Source organism: Hibiscus syriacus, unplaced genomic scaffold, assembly GCF_006381635.1.
Source record: "Hibiscus syriacus cultivar Baekdansim isolate YM2019G1 unplaced genomic scaffold, ASM638163v2 tig00110733_pilon, whole genome shotgun sequence".
NCBI classification, from domain to species: Eukaryota; Viridiplantae; Streptophyta; class Magnoliopsida; order Malvales; family Malvaceae; genus Hibiscus; species Hibiscus syriacus.
The window spans coordinates 988,071-1,010,629 of record NW_024062845.1 but is presented as its reverse complement, the minus strand read 5'-3'; the positions used below and the strand labels follow the sequence as shown (position 1 = coordinate 1,010,629).

General features: G+C 34.3%; 1 protein-coding gene across 1 annotated transcript; it reads right to left on the bottom strand.

The window, feature by feature from the left end:
* Window positions 1-113: 113 nt before the first annotated feature.
* Window positions 114-19,576, bottom strand: LOC120139222 (NADH--cytochrome b5 reductase 1-like). The gene is made up of 9 exons (XM_039154531.1): window positions 19,167-19,576; window positions 2,779-2,920; window positions 2,571-2,661; window positions 2,385-2,462; window positions 1,906-1,986; window positions 1,655-1,744; window positions 968-1,033; window positions 372-458; window positions 114-259 (listed from the first exon to the last, which is right to left on the bottom strand). Exons 1-9 carry the CDS (start codon window positions 19,279-19,281, stop codon window positions 167-169), a joined length of 843 nt encoding a protein of 280 aa, XP_039010462.1. The 5' UTR covers window positions 19,282-19,576; the 3' UTR covers window positions 114-166.
* Between the last annotated feature and the right edge of the window lie 2,983 nt (window positions 19,577-22,559).

Sequence of the window (22,559 nt, the reverse complement as noted above, 5' to 3'; positions counted from 1 at the left end):
AAGCTGGAAAATGTGGGGAAGAGTTCAATCATCTGAATCATACTAAGCCACTTGGTTCCTATGCTTAAAAAAGTACCAATTACAAGTTGATAACAAACAGTTTTTTTCCTCAAAAATAAGGAAGATTAATAACAGTCCAAGTCGAGCTCGACCACGTCTAGAGGGGTCAGAACTGGAACTGCATCTCCGGAGAATAGCCGAGAGCATCAAGGTGGCCGGCCATGGCCTTGTTCATGGGTGGAGGACCACACCTTAGAATCTACAGGTCATAATATCAAAATTCATGGTTCATAAATTTTGTTATTTTTCCAAAAATAAGTCGATACATTTTGTTTCCATTTAGGAATACGGAATGTAAAGAAGTAATGTACCTTGATATCAGAAGCCGGTGCCGGGCAGTGGGTTTGAATCGTTTCCCTCGACACAAAGCCGATGCCACCATCCCACACTTCCGGAGGCTGAAGAAATATCATCGTCATAATGATGTTTGTTAAGAAAACGGCTATCAACGTTAACATCCGGTATGTAACAAGAGGCTAAGCGCAGAAGTTGAACTTCAAAGTTGCATGTATATGGAATGAGAGATACGGCAACCGAAAATATTTATAGTAGATTGATCAAGTAGCTCAAACCACATGCCATTTGCATTACCGAATCACAGGAAATAGTATATGTGCAGCTAAATGGAGTGACAAAGGAGTATCATAGATATAAATTTCAAAACTCGTTTGCTTCTCAAAGAATTTCTCTAAGAGGCTCTATTAAGCTATGTTACTCCGATCATTCATTTTTTTTTTTGAGGTATTCATGTATGACATGCATTAGGACACCCAATATATGGAGAAACTTGAAGAGAAGTACCCAAGCCAGACACATACCCATATCCGAATCTCATAACATGGCCACTATACCTGTCCTTTTTACATTTGAAAAATAATTAGTGTGTGTTATGGTCAGAGCAACAAACCTGGTTCAAAACATAGTAGCCATTGAAGCGACCGGGGTAATTGGAAACAAGGCTATCCAACTCTTCCTGCAAATAAATCATTTGAATTTCACTTTCTGATCCATTTCCTAATTCCTATGATCTAGTCACTAAAATCACGCCTGTATTACAGGCTGTGCGAGTACATCCATGCCTCCAAGGTAGCCATAACAATCATTGCACATTAAATGTGCAACGTTCAGAAATTATTTCAGTTATTTAAGGAAACGTGATTATAATATGGAAATGAAATCCACCATGAAATTTGTCATTATAAAATAAAACAGAAGCTGTGTTATTAAAAAATGAAGAGATATCCCTTAGCTTATAGAACTCTTAGAGAACAATCCTAAGTAAAACTCTGCAAAACAGATTAGACATAAGACTAACAGATTAAATTTGAATATTAAACTAAGTATTATTGAGGGATCTATAACCTACAGAGTCCTATGAGGTTATTCTAAAGGACTAGCATCAGATAGAAAAGACATAAGCAAGGTTTTAGGCCTATCTTGCCCGGACCTTTCCGCACCCAAAACGAAATAAGGGCCTTGTCCAGTATACAATTGCATTCAAGACCCAATATAACTCAGCATTCCCCTTAGAGGCAGGACTGTATTCTATTCTCCAAAGCGGAAGACTCAAAATACAAAGTAGAAAGTAAAATACCTTCAAAAGAATGTCTTCGTATGTAACGTTAGCATAAATAAGGTGTACATTTGTCATGTCTTTTGGGTTCTCCAGAATGGCTCTGGCAACCTAATCAGAAGCCAAAAACCAGAAAACAAATGATGGTGAAACATTATTCGAACATTGAAAACTGCAACAGGCAATGATTAAAACAAGTGGAAAAGGAAACATGTATCGAATCTAACCAAATATGTTAAAAAAAAGCACTTGTTGAAAAATGATTAACATACTTGGAACATTGGAGTAATGCCAGAGCCTCCAGCAATCATCCCAAAAGCTCTAACTTCACCAGGTTGATACCTGAACCGCCCCTGGAAGAAACGATTAGGAATAACATTAAAAAATGATAACCAAATGTGAATTCTCAAGCTGAACATAATTCAGACAAGGCCAGAAATACAGTAAGATAGCAAGCCTTAAATAATATGAGGAAAGCGTATAAAACAAACATGATGTGTTTGTATTCTGTAGGAAACGCAGTGGAATGTTTAGCAAGATTGCATCAGACTCAACGGTAAGCAAAAATGAGTTTTATGGTGATACTCTAATATTCTGTCGCAATAAAGGCAAAATGATTAGCCAAAAAGAAAAACCATTGTTGCTAACAATGTGGCCATAGTAATGTTATCCAGAGAAACAGGGTGCAAAAGCGACAGATAACCCTACGGACAAGGGGAAATTATGCTTTCATATGAAAGAAACTGTATACCTTGGGACCCTTCACGGAAAGATAATCATCAACCCGCATCTCTCTAAAATGGTGTGACATCCTTCCTTGAGGGTACATCTACTTGCAAGCAAATTACCATCAGAAAGTTCACAGATGGGGTGCACCCAGATATACAAAAATCACACTGAAGATAACTCCACCCAACGCAAAGTTTCAGGTAAGTACCTTAATAACTAATTCAAAACAACCAACATCAGAATCCAATGTTGTTGGCGTATATGGCTTGATAACCTCCTCACCTTGGCTATCCTTTCCCCTGTTAAGATGAAGAGCATCTAACTCATATAGTAGTCCAGTTCACAAGCATTTGGAAAGTAAGTATAACCATTATCCTAGGAAGAAATACAAAAAGGATGAATATAATCAACTGAACCTGCAACTTAGATGCTGCCCGATGGGAAGACCCAAAACTGAAGTAGGTGTAGGAAGTTCAAATGTGAACTTTGCCACATTATGACTCAACTGCTGGCGCTTGATGAGCTTAAAATCTTTGAAATTCTCTGGATCTAGACAGCCTAAAAAGCAAAAATGACAGTGTCAACAACTTCTTAAGCAAACGATACAATAACAAAACTTGGGGAAAGGAAAAGTGTACCAAGAAGTAGATTAATACTCAATAAATCAACTTTTATGGGGAAAAATGGTGATTGCTTTATTAGCAAATAAAAGTCCATTGACAACAGAGAATAATACAAGGAACTGAAGATCAATTAGAGCTCAACAACAGTTAACAAGCCAAACTCAAGTAGATTTATCACCGAGACTGCTTGAACCTGCAACTTTCCCTAACCTAGCGGTCATAAGTTAAAATGAACACAATAGCATAAGTTAAAATGAACACAATAGATCGGTCTCTTGAAATGCATAAATATGCAACTTTGATCAGATATTCAGAACAATCCACGTCAAAATATAGTCATATATTGACTCTGAAGACACTAGTTTTTTATTTCATTTGTTTTATTTATTATTATTATTTTGTTTTAATATTATTATTATATTATATTATTATTATTAAATAAATAATTTATTATTATTACATTTTTACAGCCCATTTTACAAAATTGAAGCCCAACAGTAACCGGCCCATATTCAGAAGCCCACAGGAAACCCTAAACCCAATTTAGGGTTTGTATCATCTCTTGCCCCAGCCGCCAACATCACAGCGTTGGATCTAGTTTTGATCCAACGGCCCAGATGGTCCCAACAAGGAAACCCTAGGGTGATACCCTAGGGACACGTCCCAGCCGCCGTTGCCTCCGGTGTCACGCCACCTCGCCGTTGAAGCCTCCAGAAGCTCTGCTGCCACGACGACAGCCACACACGTCGCCTCTACGGTGAGTCACCAGTATAGCTTTGGTGACTCACCAAGGCTTTCATCCTCTGGACTGGTCCGACGAGAGCCTCACCGAGGCTATAAAACCTCGTTTCCCCTGCAAACAAAAAAAGGAAAAAGGAGAGAAAAAAATAGAAAGAGGGGACAACATCCAACAGCCACAGAGAAGAAAAAAAAAGCAATCCAGCAACCACAAATCACCAAAACAGCAAGGAAAAGAGAGAAGAGAAACTTACCGAGGGAACAACGGTCATCAGAGCCTCATTGCGCCGTCAGAAAGCCAAAGGTCGAAGGTAAAATTTTTAGATCTACGTATTTCAGTAGTATTTTAGGCTAAAAAACCTCCGTATTTAGCTTTAGGGGAAACCATGCTTTAATTTGGGGTGGGTTTTGTAATTTTCGGCCATCGGATGTGGTGGCCGGCGGCGGGTTTGACGGTGGCCGACCGGAGATCATTTCCCTCCGGTGAGGGAAATTAAGAGAGAAGGTAGAGAGCTTCTTCTTCTCTCATTTTTGAGAGAGAAGAAGAAGAGAAGAAATGAGGATGCTGGCCCTTCGGGCCAGCCGTTTGGAGCTATATATATCCCTTCCCAAACGACGTCGTTTTGGGAAGGGGTATATGCGTAATTTACACGTATAGATAAACCTTTCCGCAGCCATCTTAGTTTTGTAACATTCCATTTTAGTCACTGAAATCATTTCCTATATGTCGTGATTTAGTCCTTTAATTTTATTTTCTTATAATTTAATCCTGATCGAATATTTATAAATATATTAGGTAAATAACATATTTAGTCCTTTAATTTTAATAATTAATATTTTAAACCCCGAACAACATATTTCAATTTATTTTAATTTGATATATGAAATTTATATAATTTTAGTTTAGTCACTAAATTAATAAATAAGGAGAATAGCATGTTTAGTCACTCAAATTTTAAATAATTAATTATGAATTAGGTATTTAATTCTATTAGGTTATAATTTAGTCACTAATTTCAATTTTTATTTATTTGTTTACAAGTTTTATTTATTTTAAATATATAGTTTTAATTTTATTCATTGTTTAGTTATATGTTCTGTTTACTTTTAATTATTATTACTATTATTATTTAGCCATAAATATATATTTATATAATAAATAATATTTATTTATTAAAATCTTATTTAATTACTTTTAACTTATTTTAATCCTGTTTTAATATTTATTTATTTTTCAATATTAAGAAAGGGCAGTCTTAAAACAACTGAATGTCCATTTTCTGATAGTTTTAAATAAATAAATATCCTATTTTATAAATTATATATTAATTGTTTTAATTATTAATTTATTTTTTAATATCGAAGAAAAGAGCTGTCTTAAGGCACCTAGAAGTCCTTTTCTGATATTTCTAAATAAATAAATATTTTATTTATAAATATATATAAATTAATATATTTTTTCATAATTATAATTTTGAAATAATAGGATTATAAATTAAATATATTTTGAATTTTTAAATTTCTAATAATAGATACAATTTATAATTAAAAAGTACCAATTTTGGGCATTGTGGGGGTGCTAATCCTTCCTAAACGTAACCGACCACGAATCCCTTTTTATTATTAAAAAGAACGAATTTTTGGTTAAAACGCAGATCAGTTTATCTTTTAATCGATGTTTTCTTAAAAGCTCTTTTAAAGGATGATTTTTAGGTATTCGACCTACCTGATCCAAAAGGCCGATGGCGACTCCCAAATTATTTTAAAAACCATTTATTCACATCACTTTTCCCGCCAAGTAAAAAATTCGTGCCCGGACGAAAACCGATTACGACAGCTTGGCGACTCCGCTGGGGATTGGTCAAACTTTAAAACCAATTATTAATTGTCTCTATCAATTAGAAAATTAAAAATTTGTATATTTAATTTTTTAATTCTTTCTTTTCAAAATTTTTATATATATACTTATTATTTTCATAATATTTATATGTTATTTTAATTAATGCTTTATTTTCAAATATTAAATTTTATTATTTATTTGTTAGATGTTTGAACATTTCTCCTCACACACAACACTTGCATTGCATAACATAAGCTTTTTAATCAAGCTTGTCCCTTTAAGTGGGAGTGAAAGCGACGTCTTCGTGAGAATTTATTCTCCGTGTCAGACCTAGCAAGTAACTTTCGGGGTTCATATGCTCTATGTCTTCGTGAGAATTTATTCTCCGTGTCAGGCATAGAGAAATGTGTCCCCTCGAATTGAACTCGATCCGCTTAAGTCTGTAATGGACTAGGATTGAGGGTTGACAGCCCAAGGGGGCATCAACAAGGACAGTTCGAGTACCTTTACTCATAGAACTGAAAACCTGCATATAATAAACCCTAGAAACTCTCCCGATCTGAAACCATGCCGAAATTTTGTCAGTAGGTATACACAAAGGAGAAATAAGCTCTAGCTTTTAATTTATTTAATTTATTATTTTTCTCTCTGAATAAATGCCTGCGAACTAGTAATCATATGTTAGGTTATTTTTCCAAACAAAGCATGGAACTAGAAAGCATGAGGTTAAGATTTATACCTTGATAGATAGATTTTTTTCCATTAGTTGGTACTAACTATTCTATTTTTTTCTTATTTTTTCATGTTACATTGCTCTAATCTGTTCATATTGATTTCTTTTGTTTGCATTGCATGATAATGGCATAACCAAAAGGTGTTTACTGGAAAGACTGTTCATCATATTGGAAAGAAATCGTAAATGGACAAAAAGTTTTATGATCAAACAAAATATGATGCGGCCAAGGAAAGACATCCTGAAGAAACTACGAGGATCGAGGGAAGTTCTGTACATAGAGAACCAGTTATATTAATACCAAAAATATTACACAAAGATCCTACCAGATTGATACCAAAAGCAGTCTACAGTAAGAGTATCAGTCGGGACATTTAGAGTAATGGAGGTTTTTATGAAGCTCAAGCATGTTATTTGAAGGACTTGAACGACCAAAACAAGAAATTGAGCACAGAAATGAAAACCATGCATGAAAATTTTTAGAAGATCAGTCAAGCCTTTCAAAATGCTAGCCTAGGAAGTACCCTAGAAGAGTGGATAATAGGGGTCACCAAGCTGAAAAAGAACTGCAACTTATATGAAGATCTTGTTCAAGAACTTCTTGGACAGAAAGGCTCTCTTACAAGGGAAAATAAGCAACTCCAAGAATTGATACAGAAGATGAAAGAGAATGTCATGGAAGAAGCTGCAGTCCAGACAAGCAATATGACCCATAAGCTGATAGACCAACCTGATTTTACGAGGAATTGAAGCAGACTAATAATTCAACTATTGAGCATGAATGGAAATTAACTTGGCTTTAGAGAAGTTAGGACTGAAAGATGTCCCATACATGTAAAAGTTTTGTTTGATGTACCGAAACTTTTGTGTTCAATGAAATCTGTTCTAAGATGATCATTCTTGAGTAACACCTTTTCATACATACATTTGCATTTTTCATCTTTGCATTTTTCATTTTTGCATTTATACTTTTATGTTTGCTTTTGTATTGCATAATTTGCATTTTTATTATTACATTCACATATTTACATTTACATTTGCATTTTTTACGTTTGTATTTACATTTTCATTTTTACATAATTACATTTGGTTTTAAATTATTTTACATACATTTAAACATGAAAACATGAGAGTAATTCATGGAGGATTCCATGACATAATTTCTGAAATCAAAGTGGAGCTAACTTGGTCTTCCTAAACAAGGATAAGAACCATGAATGAGATTTTAGCAAGGGTTAGTATAATTGAGAAACTACAAGAGCAACTCAACAAGAGATGATTGATCAAGTAAAAAAATCCCATAATGATTCAAAAGAGCAAATGACAAAACTGATGGACTGATAAATGTTTACTCCATGGAGAGAAACCCTTAATGGATCCCGCTATAAAGGCTATGAATAAGGTTCTGAATGATAATGATGAGTTCGATGTGATAGTGTCTGATGATCAAGAACCTATTAGAGAGTATGGTAATTCAAGACAGATTCAAGATTTGGTCCCAAGGGGCAATCTAAGGAGTCTGGTGAACACTACCCCAATTATAGCTGAAATGAGCACCCAGAACCCCCTCGATAACATGAGAGCATTCAGTCATTCAGAACGATCAAAGAAGGTGATAGCCTCAAGAGCGACAAAAACTCTGAAGGTGTTTCAAGAATCTATCTCAAACCTATACCCTCATTTGGTTAAAGGTCAATATATTACACCAAGATTGGTGAAGGTGTCACCAAAGCCTTATGCCCATTGCTATGATCAAAATAGCTTCTGTAATTTTCACTTGGGGGTATCTGGACATTCAACAGGGAATTGTTGGTCACTGTTAAAGGAAATAGAAACGCTCGTCGACAAGGGAGTCTTGACACAAGAAATGGGGGGCAAATAAGGATAAAAATCCTGGGCTATGTACACACCCAACATTACAGGAGTAATGATGCATAAACAAGTGGAAGTGTTATCTACCACTGTAGTACTTTCTATTTTCAGCATCTTGTTTGAACTTGTTTTTTGTTTCTTTTCTCCGCTTTTGTGCAATAAATAAATGTGTGTTGTTTTATGGTTATGAGCAAGGAATTAAATTTTAATCTTGAATTTTTTTTAGTATCAAGTAGATTAAATATTCTTTTTCAAGAATTATAGATCTTGGCAAGTGGTAAAATTATATCTTCCATATCCCATCCAACGCCAATTACTCGACCCGTACTAAAACCAAATTTTGACACTACAATTATCTGAGACTCTGAAGAAATGTCTCTACCTGTTTTTGAGAAACTCACTCTAGATGTTTATCTTCTCGGGTAGAATTGATTAATGATACTACATTCCACCATATACATGACTTCATAAGTCACACATTTGTCCTTCCAAATACAAAACCATCATAAACCAAAAAAAAAACCTCAAAAGAACCAAACTTTCAATTATCCGGGAATCTTCCTGCAAAAAGAGACGATATGAGGCATCATGAATCAACTTATTGAAGATGATTTTGAGTGATTGGGGCTTACTAAAGAAGAAGGAAAAAGTGATTGATTGAAATAAATATATCATGCATTAATTACATTTTTTTCATGTAAATAAAGTTAATCTTGAATATTCATCCCCTGGAGACACCTCTTTTTACAAGAACTTCTATGTATGAGATGATTGAACTTCGCACACAGATCAAGCATGCAAATTCAGTGACATATCGCCCAAAGATGAATGAGGCATTTGCAGGAGCAAATAAGAACCTTAAGAGGATCATTACAAAGACCACTAAAGCTTACAAAGATTGGCACGAGAAGCTACCTTTTGCCTTATATGCATATTGAATTACTGTGCGAACATTTACTGGGGCAACACCTTATTGTTTAGTCTATGGGATGGAAGCAGTATTACCAATTGAAGTTGAGATCCCATCATTTTGTATCCTAAAGGAGGAAAAATTGGAGAAGACTGAATGTATCCAAGCTCGATTTGATCAATTAAACCTTATTGATGAGAATCAATTGAAAGCTATTTACCATGAGCAAATGCATTAGAAACGGATGATGAAAGATCACATCCTAGAGAGTTCCAAGAGGGTGATCTAGTGTTTAAAAAGATCTTGCCTATACATAAAGATTTTCGTGAGAAATGGATGTCTAATTGGGATGGGTCAAATATTGTAAAAAATAGGCCTTTTCCGGAGAAGCATTGATTTTGGCAGAAATGAATGGGAAAGTTCTGAGAAACCAAATAAACTCAGATTCTGTCAAGAAATATTATACTTGAAAAAAAACAAAAGGAAAAAGGAGAAAAAAAGGAAAAAAGAGAAAAAAAATTGGCAGTCTAGAGGGATCCAGATGATAGAAAAATCCCCAGCAAAGCAGATCCAAGTCAAGCAAAACAAGATTGAAGGCATCCAATTAAGAGAGAATATCTTCAGAATTCATTTCGCATCTCAAGATTGATTTTTATTTGCAAAAATTAGTTTTTAAAATCCTTAATGCTGATATGAAAAATGATAAAAGGGGGGTTCAAGATGTAAATTTTTAAATAACATCTTAGAACCAAAGAGGATTCGAGTTGAAAACCTAAAAAGGCGGCTCGAATATTGAATGGTGCAACAACGACATAAGAGATGATCTTAAGCTCTTAATGAAGCACCACACATCCCAAAGATGTTCCTGAGAATTTGGAAACCAGAAGTATCTCTACAAGATGAGCATAACAACCATTTCTTCAAATTAGTGGAAGCCCGAAGCGACATACTGAACCAACTTGAAAGAACCTACTTTACCAAAATCAACCTACACCTCAAATCAGTCAATAATTTTGACACTTGCCATAGGACTATGATTTTTGAATGATTTAAAAGTGTAGTTGACTTATTTGATATTCATTAAATTCATTGTTTATGATTTGATTATATTATAAACCTAAAAGGGGTAATACTTTACAAAATTCTTTCATTCTTCGATAAAGAAAGGAGGAAAAACATTTTCAAACATGACAATCTCAAATGAAAAAGGTCCTTGAAGCAAGTTGTTGCCTAATCTACCTCTATTGTAGAAAAAGAATGAACGATGCCAGAATAATGAAGCACTTCACATTTTTGAAGGCAAGTGGTCCAAGAAGCCAGAAAGTCTGGAAAATTGAACTTGTGACACTCTCCGATGACATTATTAGCAGCTCATCAAGAAAGATTATCGTTTATCTCATGCTGAGGGCGATAAGCATCACCAGACAAATTATTTTCCCCAACCATCAATTCAGGTTCTCTAGAAGATTACATCATAGAGACATGAACAAGTCACTACCTGCACTCTGGTTATACCGTGATGCTGGCTCAAGTCTTGATATATCATTGCTACTTCTTCTATGCCGATCATTTTCTTTGTCAAGATGATATTCATTATGTCTTTCAAAGATTGCTAAATTTGAATTTGAGGACTTATGGCACAGAATAAGACATTGGAACATAATCTACCCTTATAGGCCTTTTATATAGGGTAACATTGGTTACAAGATTCCAAAAGTTAAAGATGACCAGTTTTACTGTCAACTAAACCGTTCCATGATGCTAAAAGAGTGGGATATATTGGAGCAGCAGAAGAGTCAGTTGTCGTAGCAGTCATTGCAAGAAAATGCACCAACAAAAATCTTCTAGTTTATCCTGATGATGTTTATTTCTTCCAGTAAGGTTGTTACGCTGGATGCCACCGACAATAAGGTCAAATTCGACAAATCTACTCATCAATTACTCCAACTGATCATCATTCAGTTCTTGCATATCTGTTTTCAAAGATATGCCAAGACAGTGGAAGGCAACCTCTGTATCACTGATTCCAGAGAAAAGAGACAGGACATTGATATCACTAGAGAACATGTCTCTAACAGCTCCTCATGTATGGTTTTTAGGGAAACCTAGAAGCATTTCCACCTCATTAGGTTCAAGTGGAATAACTTTATTCCTTCCAACCCATACCAGATTCCATTTTCAGCACTCATCAAGAACATACTTCTGGACACTCGAAGGTGGCTCATTGTCATAAGCTTCAAGAGCCTTACATATCCTTTCTGTCAATTTGGCTCTTCCTGTACATGTTTGTAAACATTTTAACTTTGTTCTTGGATCCCAGGAAGGCCATCATTTCTTTGTCAATGGAAAAATATCATGTATAGTGCGTGGAGAAAACAAGATAAGAGGAAATCTATTCTCAATTGGCAGATTATGAATATAGCCCCTTTTCAGTGTAGCAGCATGAAAATGCTTCGAATCTACAAATTTTAGCTCTACATCGAATAAGTATTGTGATATTCCAGTCCAAACATTAACTGGAGCAAGTGCCACGTTCTCGTAGTAGAAATAAGGAGACCCAATAGCATCTTCTGGAAGTGTTCTTTGAGTTATCTGATCTGATTTGGTATGAACCCCAAAACCAATCATTGGATTTGAAAGATGAATTTGCTCATACTAGAAATAAGGAGACCCAATAGCATCTTCTGGAAGTGTTCTTTGAGTTATCTGATCTGGTTCGGTAGGAACCCCAAAACCAATCATTGGAATTGAAAGATAAACTGCATGATCGTCTTCATTAAAAAGCCTTTTTTCAAGCTTCCTCTACTTCTTCCTTTTCTAAAATCATAGCCCAAGTTTCGCCTTTGCTTGTAATTGGGATCATTGCATAATGACTTCCTATCTTCTACCATAAGAAGTGCGTCAGTAGCCTTAGCCATTTGATCAGCACATATAAAATCTTTCAATTCTGCAATTGATGAATCTGGACCACATCTCTCCATGGTTATTGAAGCCTCAGCCTCTGAGAATCCATTTTTGTCAAGTATAACAGTTTATTTTCCTCATCAGAATCAGAATTCAGGATTTCCTCGATATCAGAAGAACTATCAATATCTGTGAAATCATCCTGAAAGATCGCTTCATAATCAGATGAGTTGTTATCAGAATCAACATGTTGCATGGGTGTGGATTTTTGATGAACCTGTACCACTGTATATGTAGTCTTGCTATTGCATCAGATTACTGTTTGCATAAATTGGTTTCTCTCCCACATAAAAGTATATTTCAGAGATGGCCTTCACTGAAAGATGATAAGCCACTGTGTCAGCCTGGAACGGATTACCAAGCAATTTATACTGCTCTGTCTGACTAAATCCCTCCAGAATGATTGAGTACTTCTTAAGTTTGTGACAACATGAAGAGAATTTCTCCAGTTACTTGACAGTACTACTGTTTAGTAACACCAGAATGGAGTATTCAAGATAAACAGATTTGGGGCACGAATAAAGCTACAAGTACCTACAACAATTCATTTTCAAAATTAGACCTCGTGGGGATCATGACATTTCAGTCAAACAGACATTAAGAGTGAATCAGACAGATCTAGAGGGACATCTTGAGGGCCTATTTCAACCAGAAATAGAATATTGGGGCATTTTGAAGGCTCACAACAATAAGAATATTTGGGCATTCTTGGAGGCTCATCTCAACAAGAAGTAATGTGGAGCACACTTTTAACATATGTATCAGTAAAATATTGGGGCATTTTAAAGGTTCCTTCAGACAGATCCATGTGGGGTATTTTTGAAGGCTCAGATTAACAAGAAGCAAATGTCGGGGCATGCTGAAAGCCCATTTCAATCAGAATTAGGACTGTTGATGCATTTTTGAACGTTCGTATCAGCAAATGCTGGAGTATGCTGAAGGCCCACATCATCATGTGTTAAAAATCATTGACTTGAGCAGATATTTCCAATAAGACAGAAAGAATGAAGAATGAAAATGGTGAAACAGTGATAGTAGAGCTGGCTATACATTATTGTTTCGTTCATCAGATAATTACATCAGGATCATATTGTTGAACAAATATCTACTCAGCAAGAATGGTTTCAAATACTCAATCTTCTTAAACCATGTGTCACATAACAATATGTTCTTTGTTAAGCTACATCACAGTTGCATGAATAAGGATGGTCCCTAGGAAAACCATTTGATCCAGGGTTAGTTCCTCAAGATCTCGGCTTTGAATTTGGTCTTTTGTGTGACAATAATGATTGAACATATTTCTTTGAGATTTCTGGCAGTTAGTTTTCAACCGCGCTGTTAAAATCACAAAGTTGTTTTTCACATCAGTGTTTGTTTACTTGATGATATTAAATAAAGAGGCTCAACTTATGTTATTCTTATTCCCGTTGTTACCAGGGTTATCATTACCAGCCAGGGTGAACTGAGTTTTCATCTATTCGGTTTATCCTGTGTGTTTCATCCCCAGCGGCGAGAATTCCATAAACCTCCTTCTGTACATGGATCCTATAGCTGAAGTGTTTCTACTTTCTATAATGCTTATTTCCGAAGAAAAGGTGATCAGTATTACACTTGCCCTTGCCCGAGATGATATCGAGATCAATTAGTGTCTCCCATTCAATTCGACACTAGCACATTTTGTGTATTTGACCAACTTTTTGGTCATACTAACATCACACTTGAATCCCCATTGAGTTTTGTTCTCAATTGGTCTTGTGACATCATACAAAAATTTTGAACACCATGCAAAGAGCTTCAATGATTGAGAAATCTTGGCAGAAGCCAAAAAAAAGATGAATGTGTTGTCAAATGCTTTACGAACATATGAGCTGAAACCACATGAGATGAAGAATGTTGTCAAATGTTTTACGAACCAGTTATTCTGATGTTGAACCAATGTTCAGATCATATGGCGTTTTCATTTATTGATCCAATGTGAAGTTTGTCTTCTTCAACACCAAGCTTTGAAGTGAGATATGACAAAGATTTCTTTCCACAGAAGAGAAGCAGAATTTTAACAATAAGAAACTAGTGGAGCCAATTATGGTTGAACGATAGGTTGTTGATAAGCATCTCGACGTGATATGGTCCAAGTTGCCTTGTTCGAGATCCAATTAGATGTGGAGACATGAAAGGAATTAGGATAAATCTTCCTTATGATCTGTTTCAAGAGTCAAATCAGAACAGACTCTACTCTCCTAATTAATCCCCGCTGAGTCAGACATATCTACATCTACACTCTTCAAAGATGATAGATTCTCTCTTCAAATATGATAGATTCTCTTTTTAAAAATGATAGATTCTATTTTCAAAGGTGAAAGCTTTATTAGATTTCTACACAAGTCCAAACAAAGAAAGCTGATGTTACCAAAGACAAAATGGGGCATCAAAGTCATAGTTCTGACTACGGCAAGAGTTCCACAAATAAAATATTTCTTATGAGACTTAAATGAAGCAAAGAAGGCACCAAGATACAAGTTGATCAGATGATTCTGCAGAAATGCAAGCTTGATAGCATAAGTTTCTACACTGATATCCAGAGGTAACCCTGGCAATAAATGATAAAAGTGAAGGAAGACCTAGTTCACCACTTTGAAGTCAAATAAGATTGCATCAACATTTATGCATTCATAAGAATATCATTTACACAATTGACAATGCATTACATTGATACATATGATTGCATTCAAACATAAGGTTTTGCAGATCTTCATATGAAAAAGAAGATTCATGATGAACAATACCTTACAAGAAGAAGGTATTCAAAACCGCAAATACAGGAATCACGCAAACATCTGAAGAATAGATGAACATAATCTGCAAGAGTGAGCATTATCTTGAGATTGGGGCATGTTACCAATCAACATGTTATTTTGAAAAATAATGTGAAAACGGTTTTCATAGTTTCTCATTCAATCTTTTCTAAAAATGAAATTGTTGAATAGTAAGAAGACGATTTTCATAGTTTCTTACTTAGTAAACTATTTCTCACATCTGTAAGTCCTACAATGCATGATGTTTCCAAAAAGCCTTCGGGAGCTTTTTGATGTTTTCAAAGCCTTAGGGTCATCTGTAAGTCCTACAATACATGATGTTTCCAAAAAGCCTTCAGGAGCTTTTTGATGTTTTCAAAACCTTCGGATCATCAGCATTTCCAAAGAATTCATAATGAGAAGAACTTATCTGAAGAAGGAAGAAGAAGTTCATAATGAGAAGAACTTGTTCAACCTTTTGCTTAAATTCCTCACTCGATGGATCAACATTACCAGAAAGCTCATAATGAGAAGAACTTATCTGAAGAAGAAAGAAGAAGTTCATAATGAGAAGAGCTTGTTCAACCTTTTGCTCAAATCCATTACTCGATGGATCAACTTTTCCAGAAGAGTTCATAATGAGAAGAACTCTTCTGAAGAAGGAAAAACAAGTTCATAATGAGAAGAACTTGTTCAACCTTTTGTTTAAATTCATCACTCGGTGAATCAATAGTGCCAGTTAGAGTTCATAATGAGAAGAACTCATCTGAAGAAGAAAGAAGAAATTCATAATGAGAAGAATTTGTTCAACCTTTGTGTAAATTCATCACTTGATGGATCAACTTTTCCAGAGAAAGTTCACAATGAGAAGAACTCATCTGAAGAAGGAAGAAGAAGTTCATAATGAGAAGAACTTGTTCAACTTTTTGCTTGAATTTATCAGCATTTCCAGTCGAGTTCATAATGAGAAGAACTCATCTGAAGAAGGAAAAAGAAGTTCATAATGAGAAGAACTTGTTCAACCTTTTGTTTAAATTCATCACTCAGTGAATCAGCAGTGCCAGTTAGAGTTCATAATGAGAAGAACTCATCTGAAGAGGAAGAAGAAGTTCTAATAAGAAGAATTTGTTCAACTTTTATGATTCTATCACAGAAGGAGATAGATCAGCATCAACATTTCCAGAAGTATTCATAATGAGAAAAACTCATCTGAAGATGAAGAAGAAGATCGATCAATATCAGCATTTCCAGAAGAAGTTCATAATAAGAAGAACTCATCTGAAGAAGGAGATAAATTGTCATCCCCAGTGGAAAAGTTTATAATTAGAAGAACTAATCCCAAAGAAGAAGAACTTGTTCAACATTTCCATCATAATCAAGTGAAGTCAAATGAAAAAAAAACTTATTTTCTTTTCGTCTTTGCCCTATTCTCGTTAACACAAGAATGAACAAAGAGGGGAAGTTGAAGACACTAGTTTTTTATTTCATTTGTTTTATTTATTATTATTATTTTGTTTTAATATTATTATTATATTATATTTTTATTATTAAATAAATAATTTATTATTATTATATTTTTACAGGCCCATTTTACAAAATCTGAAGCCCAACAGTAACCGGCCCAGATTCAGAAGCCCACAGGAAACCCTAAACCTAATTTAGGGTTTGTATCATCTCTTGCCCCAGCCTCCAGCATCACAGCGTTGGATCTAGTTTTGATCCAACGGCCCAGATGGTCCCAACAAGGAAACCCTAGGGTATCATAACCCTAGGGACACGTCCCAGTTGCCGTTGCCTCCGGTGCCACGCCACCTCGCCGTTGAAGCCTCCAGAAGCTCTGCTGCCATGATGACAACCACACACGTCGCCTCTACGGTGAGTCACCAGCATAGCTTTGGTGACTCACCAAGGCTTTCATCCTCTAGACTGGTCCGACGAGAGCCTCACTGAGGCTATAAAACCTCGTTTCCCCTGCAAACAAAAAAAAGAAAAAGGGGAGAAAAAAATAGAAAGAGGGGACAACATCCAGCAGCCACAGAGAAGAAAAAAAGCAATCCAGAAACTTACCGAGGGAACAACGGTCATCAAAGCCTCCTTGCGCCTTCAGAAAGCCAAAGGTCGAAGGTAAAAAATTTTAGATCTACGCATTTTAGTAGTATTTTAGGCTAAAAAACCTCCAGATTTAGCTTTAGGGGAAACCAGGCTTTAATTTGGGGTGGGTTGTAATTTCCGGCCACCGGATGTGGTGGCCGGCGACGGGTTTGACGGTGGCCGACCGGAGATCATTTCCCTCCGGTGAGGGAAATTAAGAGAGAATGGAGAGAGCTTCTTCTTCTCTCATTTTTGAGAGAGAAGAAGAAGAGAAGAAATGAGGATGCTGGCCCTTCGGCCAGGCGTTTGGAGCTATATATATCCCTTCCCAAACGACGTCGTTTTGGGAAGGGATATATGTGTAATTTACACGTATGGATAAACCCTTTCCGCAACCATCTTAGTTTTGTAACATTCCATTTTAGTCACTGAAATCATTTCCTATATGTCGTGATTTAGTCCTTTAATTTTATTTTCTTATAATTTAATCTGATCGAATATTTATAAATATATTAGGTAAATAACATATTTAGTCCTTTAATTTTAATAATTAATATTTTAAACCCCGAACAACATATTTCAATTTATTTTAATTTGATATATGAAATTTATATAATTTTAGTTTAGTCACTAAATTAATAAATAAGGAGAATAGCATGTTTAGTCACTCAAATTTTAAATAATTAATTATGTATTAGGTATTTAATTCTATTAGGTTATAATTTGTCACTAATTTCAATTTTTATTTATTTTTTTACAAGTTTTATTTATTTTAAATATATAGTTTTAATTTTATTCATTGTTTAGTTATATGTTATGTTTACTTTTAATTATTATTACTATTATTATTTAGCCATAAATATATATATTTATATAATAAATAATATTTATTTATTAAAATCTTATTTAATTACTTTTAACTTATTTTAATCCTGTTTTAATATTTATTTATTTTTCAATATTAAGAAAGGGCAGTCTTAAAACAACTGGATGTCCATTTTCTGATATTTTTAAATAAATAAATATCCTATTTTATAAATTATATATTAATTTTTTTAATTATTTATTTATTTTTTAATATCGAAGAAAAGAGCTGTCTTAAGGCACCTAGAAGTCCTTTTCTGATATTTCTAAATAAATAAATATTTTATTTATAAATATATATAAATTAATATATTTTTTTCATAATTATAATTTTGAAATAATAGGATTATAAATTAAATATATTTTGAATTTTTAAATTTCTAATAATAGAGACAATTTATAATTAAAAAGTACCAATTTTGGGCGTTGTAGGGGTGCTAATCCTTCCCTAAACGTAACCGACCACGAATCCCTTTTTATTATTAAAAAGAACGAATTTTTGGTTAAAACGCAGATCAGTTTATCTTTTAATCGATGTTTTCTTAAAAACTCTTTTAAAGGATGATTTTTAGGTATTCGACCTACCTGATCCAAAAGGCCGATGACGACTCCCAAATTATTTTAAAAACCATTTATTCACATCACTTTTCCCGCTAAGTAAAAAATTCGTGCCCGGACGAAAACCGGTTACGACAGACTCCATTTTGCTTTTAACATTGTTCACTTGATTCTGGCTTGCACTTTTCTTTATAAGCACAGCCAAGTTAACACTGCGAGCTTTGCAATTAACGAAAGCCAAGTTAAGATTCAGTACTCATGAAAGCAATTGCTTACTAAGTAAAGGAAATAACTTTGTTAACAATACTTGCTTCTGACAGCATGATAAAGTACCAATCCATGAAGAGATACTCACAACGTGTACAACTATTCCATCCAGAAAACAAGCCGTTCATATTTTATGTGACAGTCATTCATTCCCAAGCATTTCATTCAAATTACATTTGAAACAGAACTCGATCTTTTACCGCATATTCAATCGGTATGCGAAAACATTCAGAATCAGATTAAATCATGACCAAAAGATAAACAGTGCCACAAGTTACTCAAACAATCTGAAGATCCCAATTTCTTCACTACATTCTTAACAAGAAGCTATTAATCTATTTCAGTACCTTACATAGTACATACCCCAAAAAACCCATTAACCACTATACATAAACACACCAAAACATAAACAGAAAAACCCCAGATTTAAGTGCACCTGTTTCTTAACACTCCAAGAAAAAAATTTTCAAAAAAAATAAATCTTTGAACAAAAGAACAGAATTTTAACTGCTAAAAACACAGCATAAAGTCAATTGAGTGAAAAATCAAAACCTTTAAGTTTTCTAGAGGAAAAGAGATAAGCAGAACCAACAACAATGGCTAAAACAGCTACTGCTGCACCAACAAGAATCTGAACATCAAGAGATTGCAAGAATTCCAAATCCATGATTTCTGAAACCAACCACCACAAAATCCAACACTTCTAGCAAAAAGACCCCAGATTTATTCTTCTTTTTAAGCTTTTGCAGTGGTGATTGGGTTTGAGTTACGTTTATAGGCAGAGAAGAGGATAATAATGGTTAAAATGGCAAATGTTTGGTGGAGGCACAGAACCATTTATCTTCGTAATGAGACCAAAATGAAGAATCTGGTGCACCTACCCCGTCCATAAGAGTCTCCTCGAACTTTTCATTCTATGATAGAATAGATGTGATGTGGTGCTGAATTATTTTATTTTTCTTTATTCAATTAAATTAATAAAAATCTTACATTTTCCTTTTGTCTTACCAACTAAATCAATTACGATGTGAAATAGATTTTTATGTATTTTCTAAAGAAATAATGTAAGGTAATGGTAAGTTGATATTTATTTAAAAAGTTTATTTATTATATATTACAAACGTAATTATTTAAATGATCTTGTGATTAGCTTAAAGGGTAAAATACATAAATAGTCATTCGACTGTAGGGTACTGCTTTATTAAGTCTCTCAACTATTAAAAGTTATAAAATTATTCTTAAACTATAGAATGTTACTTTGTTAAGTCCCTTGGCTATTAAAAGTTACAAAATGTTCACTGATTATTTATTATGTTCCAAACTCGTCTTTTTCATGTTAAAAAATTAGTTGTTGTTAAGGTGGACGTTAACATGATGGCTGAGATATGATAGTCATTGGAGATTCTAGGATCAAATTTTATCATATCACAATCAGCAGGTTAACGTTTAGCTCAGAATATTTTCAATTTTTTAACACGAAAAAAGACGAGTTTGGAACATAATTTATAGTCAGGTGATCATTTTGTAACTTCTAATAGTCGAGAGACTCAACAAAATAACACTATAGTCAGAGGATAATTTTGTAACTTTAATAATAGAGGGACTTAATAAAGTAATACATTATAGTCGAGGGAACATTTATGTACTTTAACCTTAATCAAAATGTTAACGGACAAAATTTTAGCCTCGATTAAAGATTTTGCACCAACCCTTCATATATTTAAACTTTTGTGAAAAAAGTGTGGAAACGATCGATAACAACACCATTGTTGAACATTTTTAAACATTTTCTCTGATTTAGGCCTCACGCGAAGAACAATATCGATATTTTTCTTTTAGTATCGATACTGACGAACCAGAATGCTCTGTTTTGAGCATGAAAACATACTCAAATCTAATCCATGCGCTCCCTTAAGACTAACAAAGCTTATTAATGTCTTATTTGAGGTCTTAGAGGTGAAAAAGAACCATCTTTCATGTATATAACACACAAATATGAATCTTGCCATGAAATCACTCAAACATGCTTGCATGAACAAAACATACCATATATGCACATTTAATGAACTACATGTGGTATGGACAAGTTAGAATAGTGTTACCTTGAAGCTAGGTGACAGAAAAATGTCCTTAAATCACCCAATGACTAGCTCTCTTTGCCTCTAGCCTTTGATCTCTCCTCTTGCTCTTACATTAATTTAAACAAGGAAGATGAGTTATTAACTCATTTAGGAGCTTAGGAAGGTGTTAAAAACAATCCTACAACTCAAAACACTCCCAAAAAAAGGATTGGAAGCTTAAGATTAATAACCCCACTAAAACCATTCTTGGAAAAAAACACTAAGCCAAACCTTACAAATGGGGGCTTAGATGAAAGCTTGGAAGATAAGGGTTATGATTCTTACCTTGGTTGCTTCAGAAGATGCTTGTAAACCTTAAAGTTCAAAGCTTTGCATACAATTTGGGGAAGAAGAATATAATAAAGAGGAGAGAAAGAAGACAACAAAGAGATGCAAAAAGGAGGGATTTTTCTGACGTGGTCATCCCACATAAATGGGATTTAGCTTTCCTTTCAAAAATTGGGGAAACTACTTACTTGGTCCCTCTACATTTGAGTCCAGATTAAAAAACACTATTAAGTCTCGTTGGGCTCATTTATGACCCAATTTAAAACCATTTGGGGTCTAAAGTTTAATATATTAAGGGAAATTTACTCCAAGCCCAAACGAATAAACCTGAAACTCCTAACTCGTATTTCGGGGCGTTACATAAATTTTATGGAGATGTTGACTTGAATAAGGGTCCGTTGGGAGAAGACCAAACAAGGGACTATCGGGACCATCAACGATTCAAGATATATTGTACGATTCAGGTGGTCTCAGGTGAAGCACAAATGTTCGATGAAATGGTTGTGAAAAAAAAATGGGATTAATGATGAGAGTTGACAAATTCTGTTAAGATGAACAAAGTGTTATTGTTGACCATCACTAATAAAATCAATGTTGTTGGGATTTTGATGAAGCTCAATTGAACAACCAATAATGTGCCAAGAGAGGGTGAATTAACTTTTTGAGTTTATGGAGTAAGGAGTAAAAAGATGAGACAATTTGCAAAAGGATTTATAATGGTTCGACTTCTCAACCAAGTCTACATCCACTACCTTAGCTCCTCACTAAGGATTTTCTAACAAATTCACTAATTTGTTCTTTCTTTTTCCAGGATAAAGAGATAACATGTACAACACCCTAGCTTTTCAAAGGCTAAACTAGAACCAATCCCTTTATAAAAGGAATAAGATGTAAACAAGAAAAATCTCTCGAAAGGAAGGTGTTTACAAAGATTTAAGCTCACTAAAGCAAAACATAAGGATATACAATTAAGGTCAAAACACAAATATTTACAAGATAAATAAAATAAAGATTGAAAAACTCTTCTCTTGTGTATGAATGCTTGGATAGATGTTGGTAATCTTCTTTAAGTGTTATCAACTTGTTTTATATGTTGAAATGAGTTTGTGGCCATTTCTAGCCATTGGGGATTAATTTTATGCAAAATAAAACTGCCATGGACATCGGTACTCTTTTAACGAGTATCGATACTACCTTTGAAATATTTAAATAAACTAGTCGTTAAAGACCGGTAGTCTTGAGCAATATCGATACTATGTTTTATGGTATCGATGCCACTGTGTAAAGTAATATTGGTGCCCCTTTGAGTATCGGTACCTATTTTGAATTCTGGAATTTGAGTCGTTTGAAAAACATATGGTAGTATCGATACTACCTAAAGAGTATCGATACTACCTAAAGAGTATCGATACTTCTCTTACCTTTGGTATCAATACCACATGAACACTATTAGTACTGTTTATATAGTATCAATAATGTAAGAACAATATCAGTACTACATATTCAAAAAATTGTTTTGTGCTCAAATTATAGTTTA

What these genes read in the sequence shown, in the direction of transcription:
- LOC120139222 (XM_039154531.1), bottom strand. Translation starts at nt 19,281, where the DNA reads ATGGATTTGGAATTCTTGCAATCTCTTGATGTTCAGATTCTTGTTGGT. An exon ending in TTCCTCTAGAAAACTTAAAG is followed by an intron (nt 2,921 to 19,166) that starts GTTTTGATTTTT and finishes TTTGCTTTTTAG; the next exon opens with GCTGTCTAGATCCAGAGAAT. An exon ending in CACCGGCTTCTGATATCAAG is followed by an intron (nt 260 to 371) that starts GTACATTACTTC and finishes TATGACCTGTAG; the next exon opens with ATTCTAAGGTGTGGTCCTCC.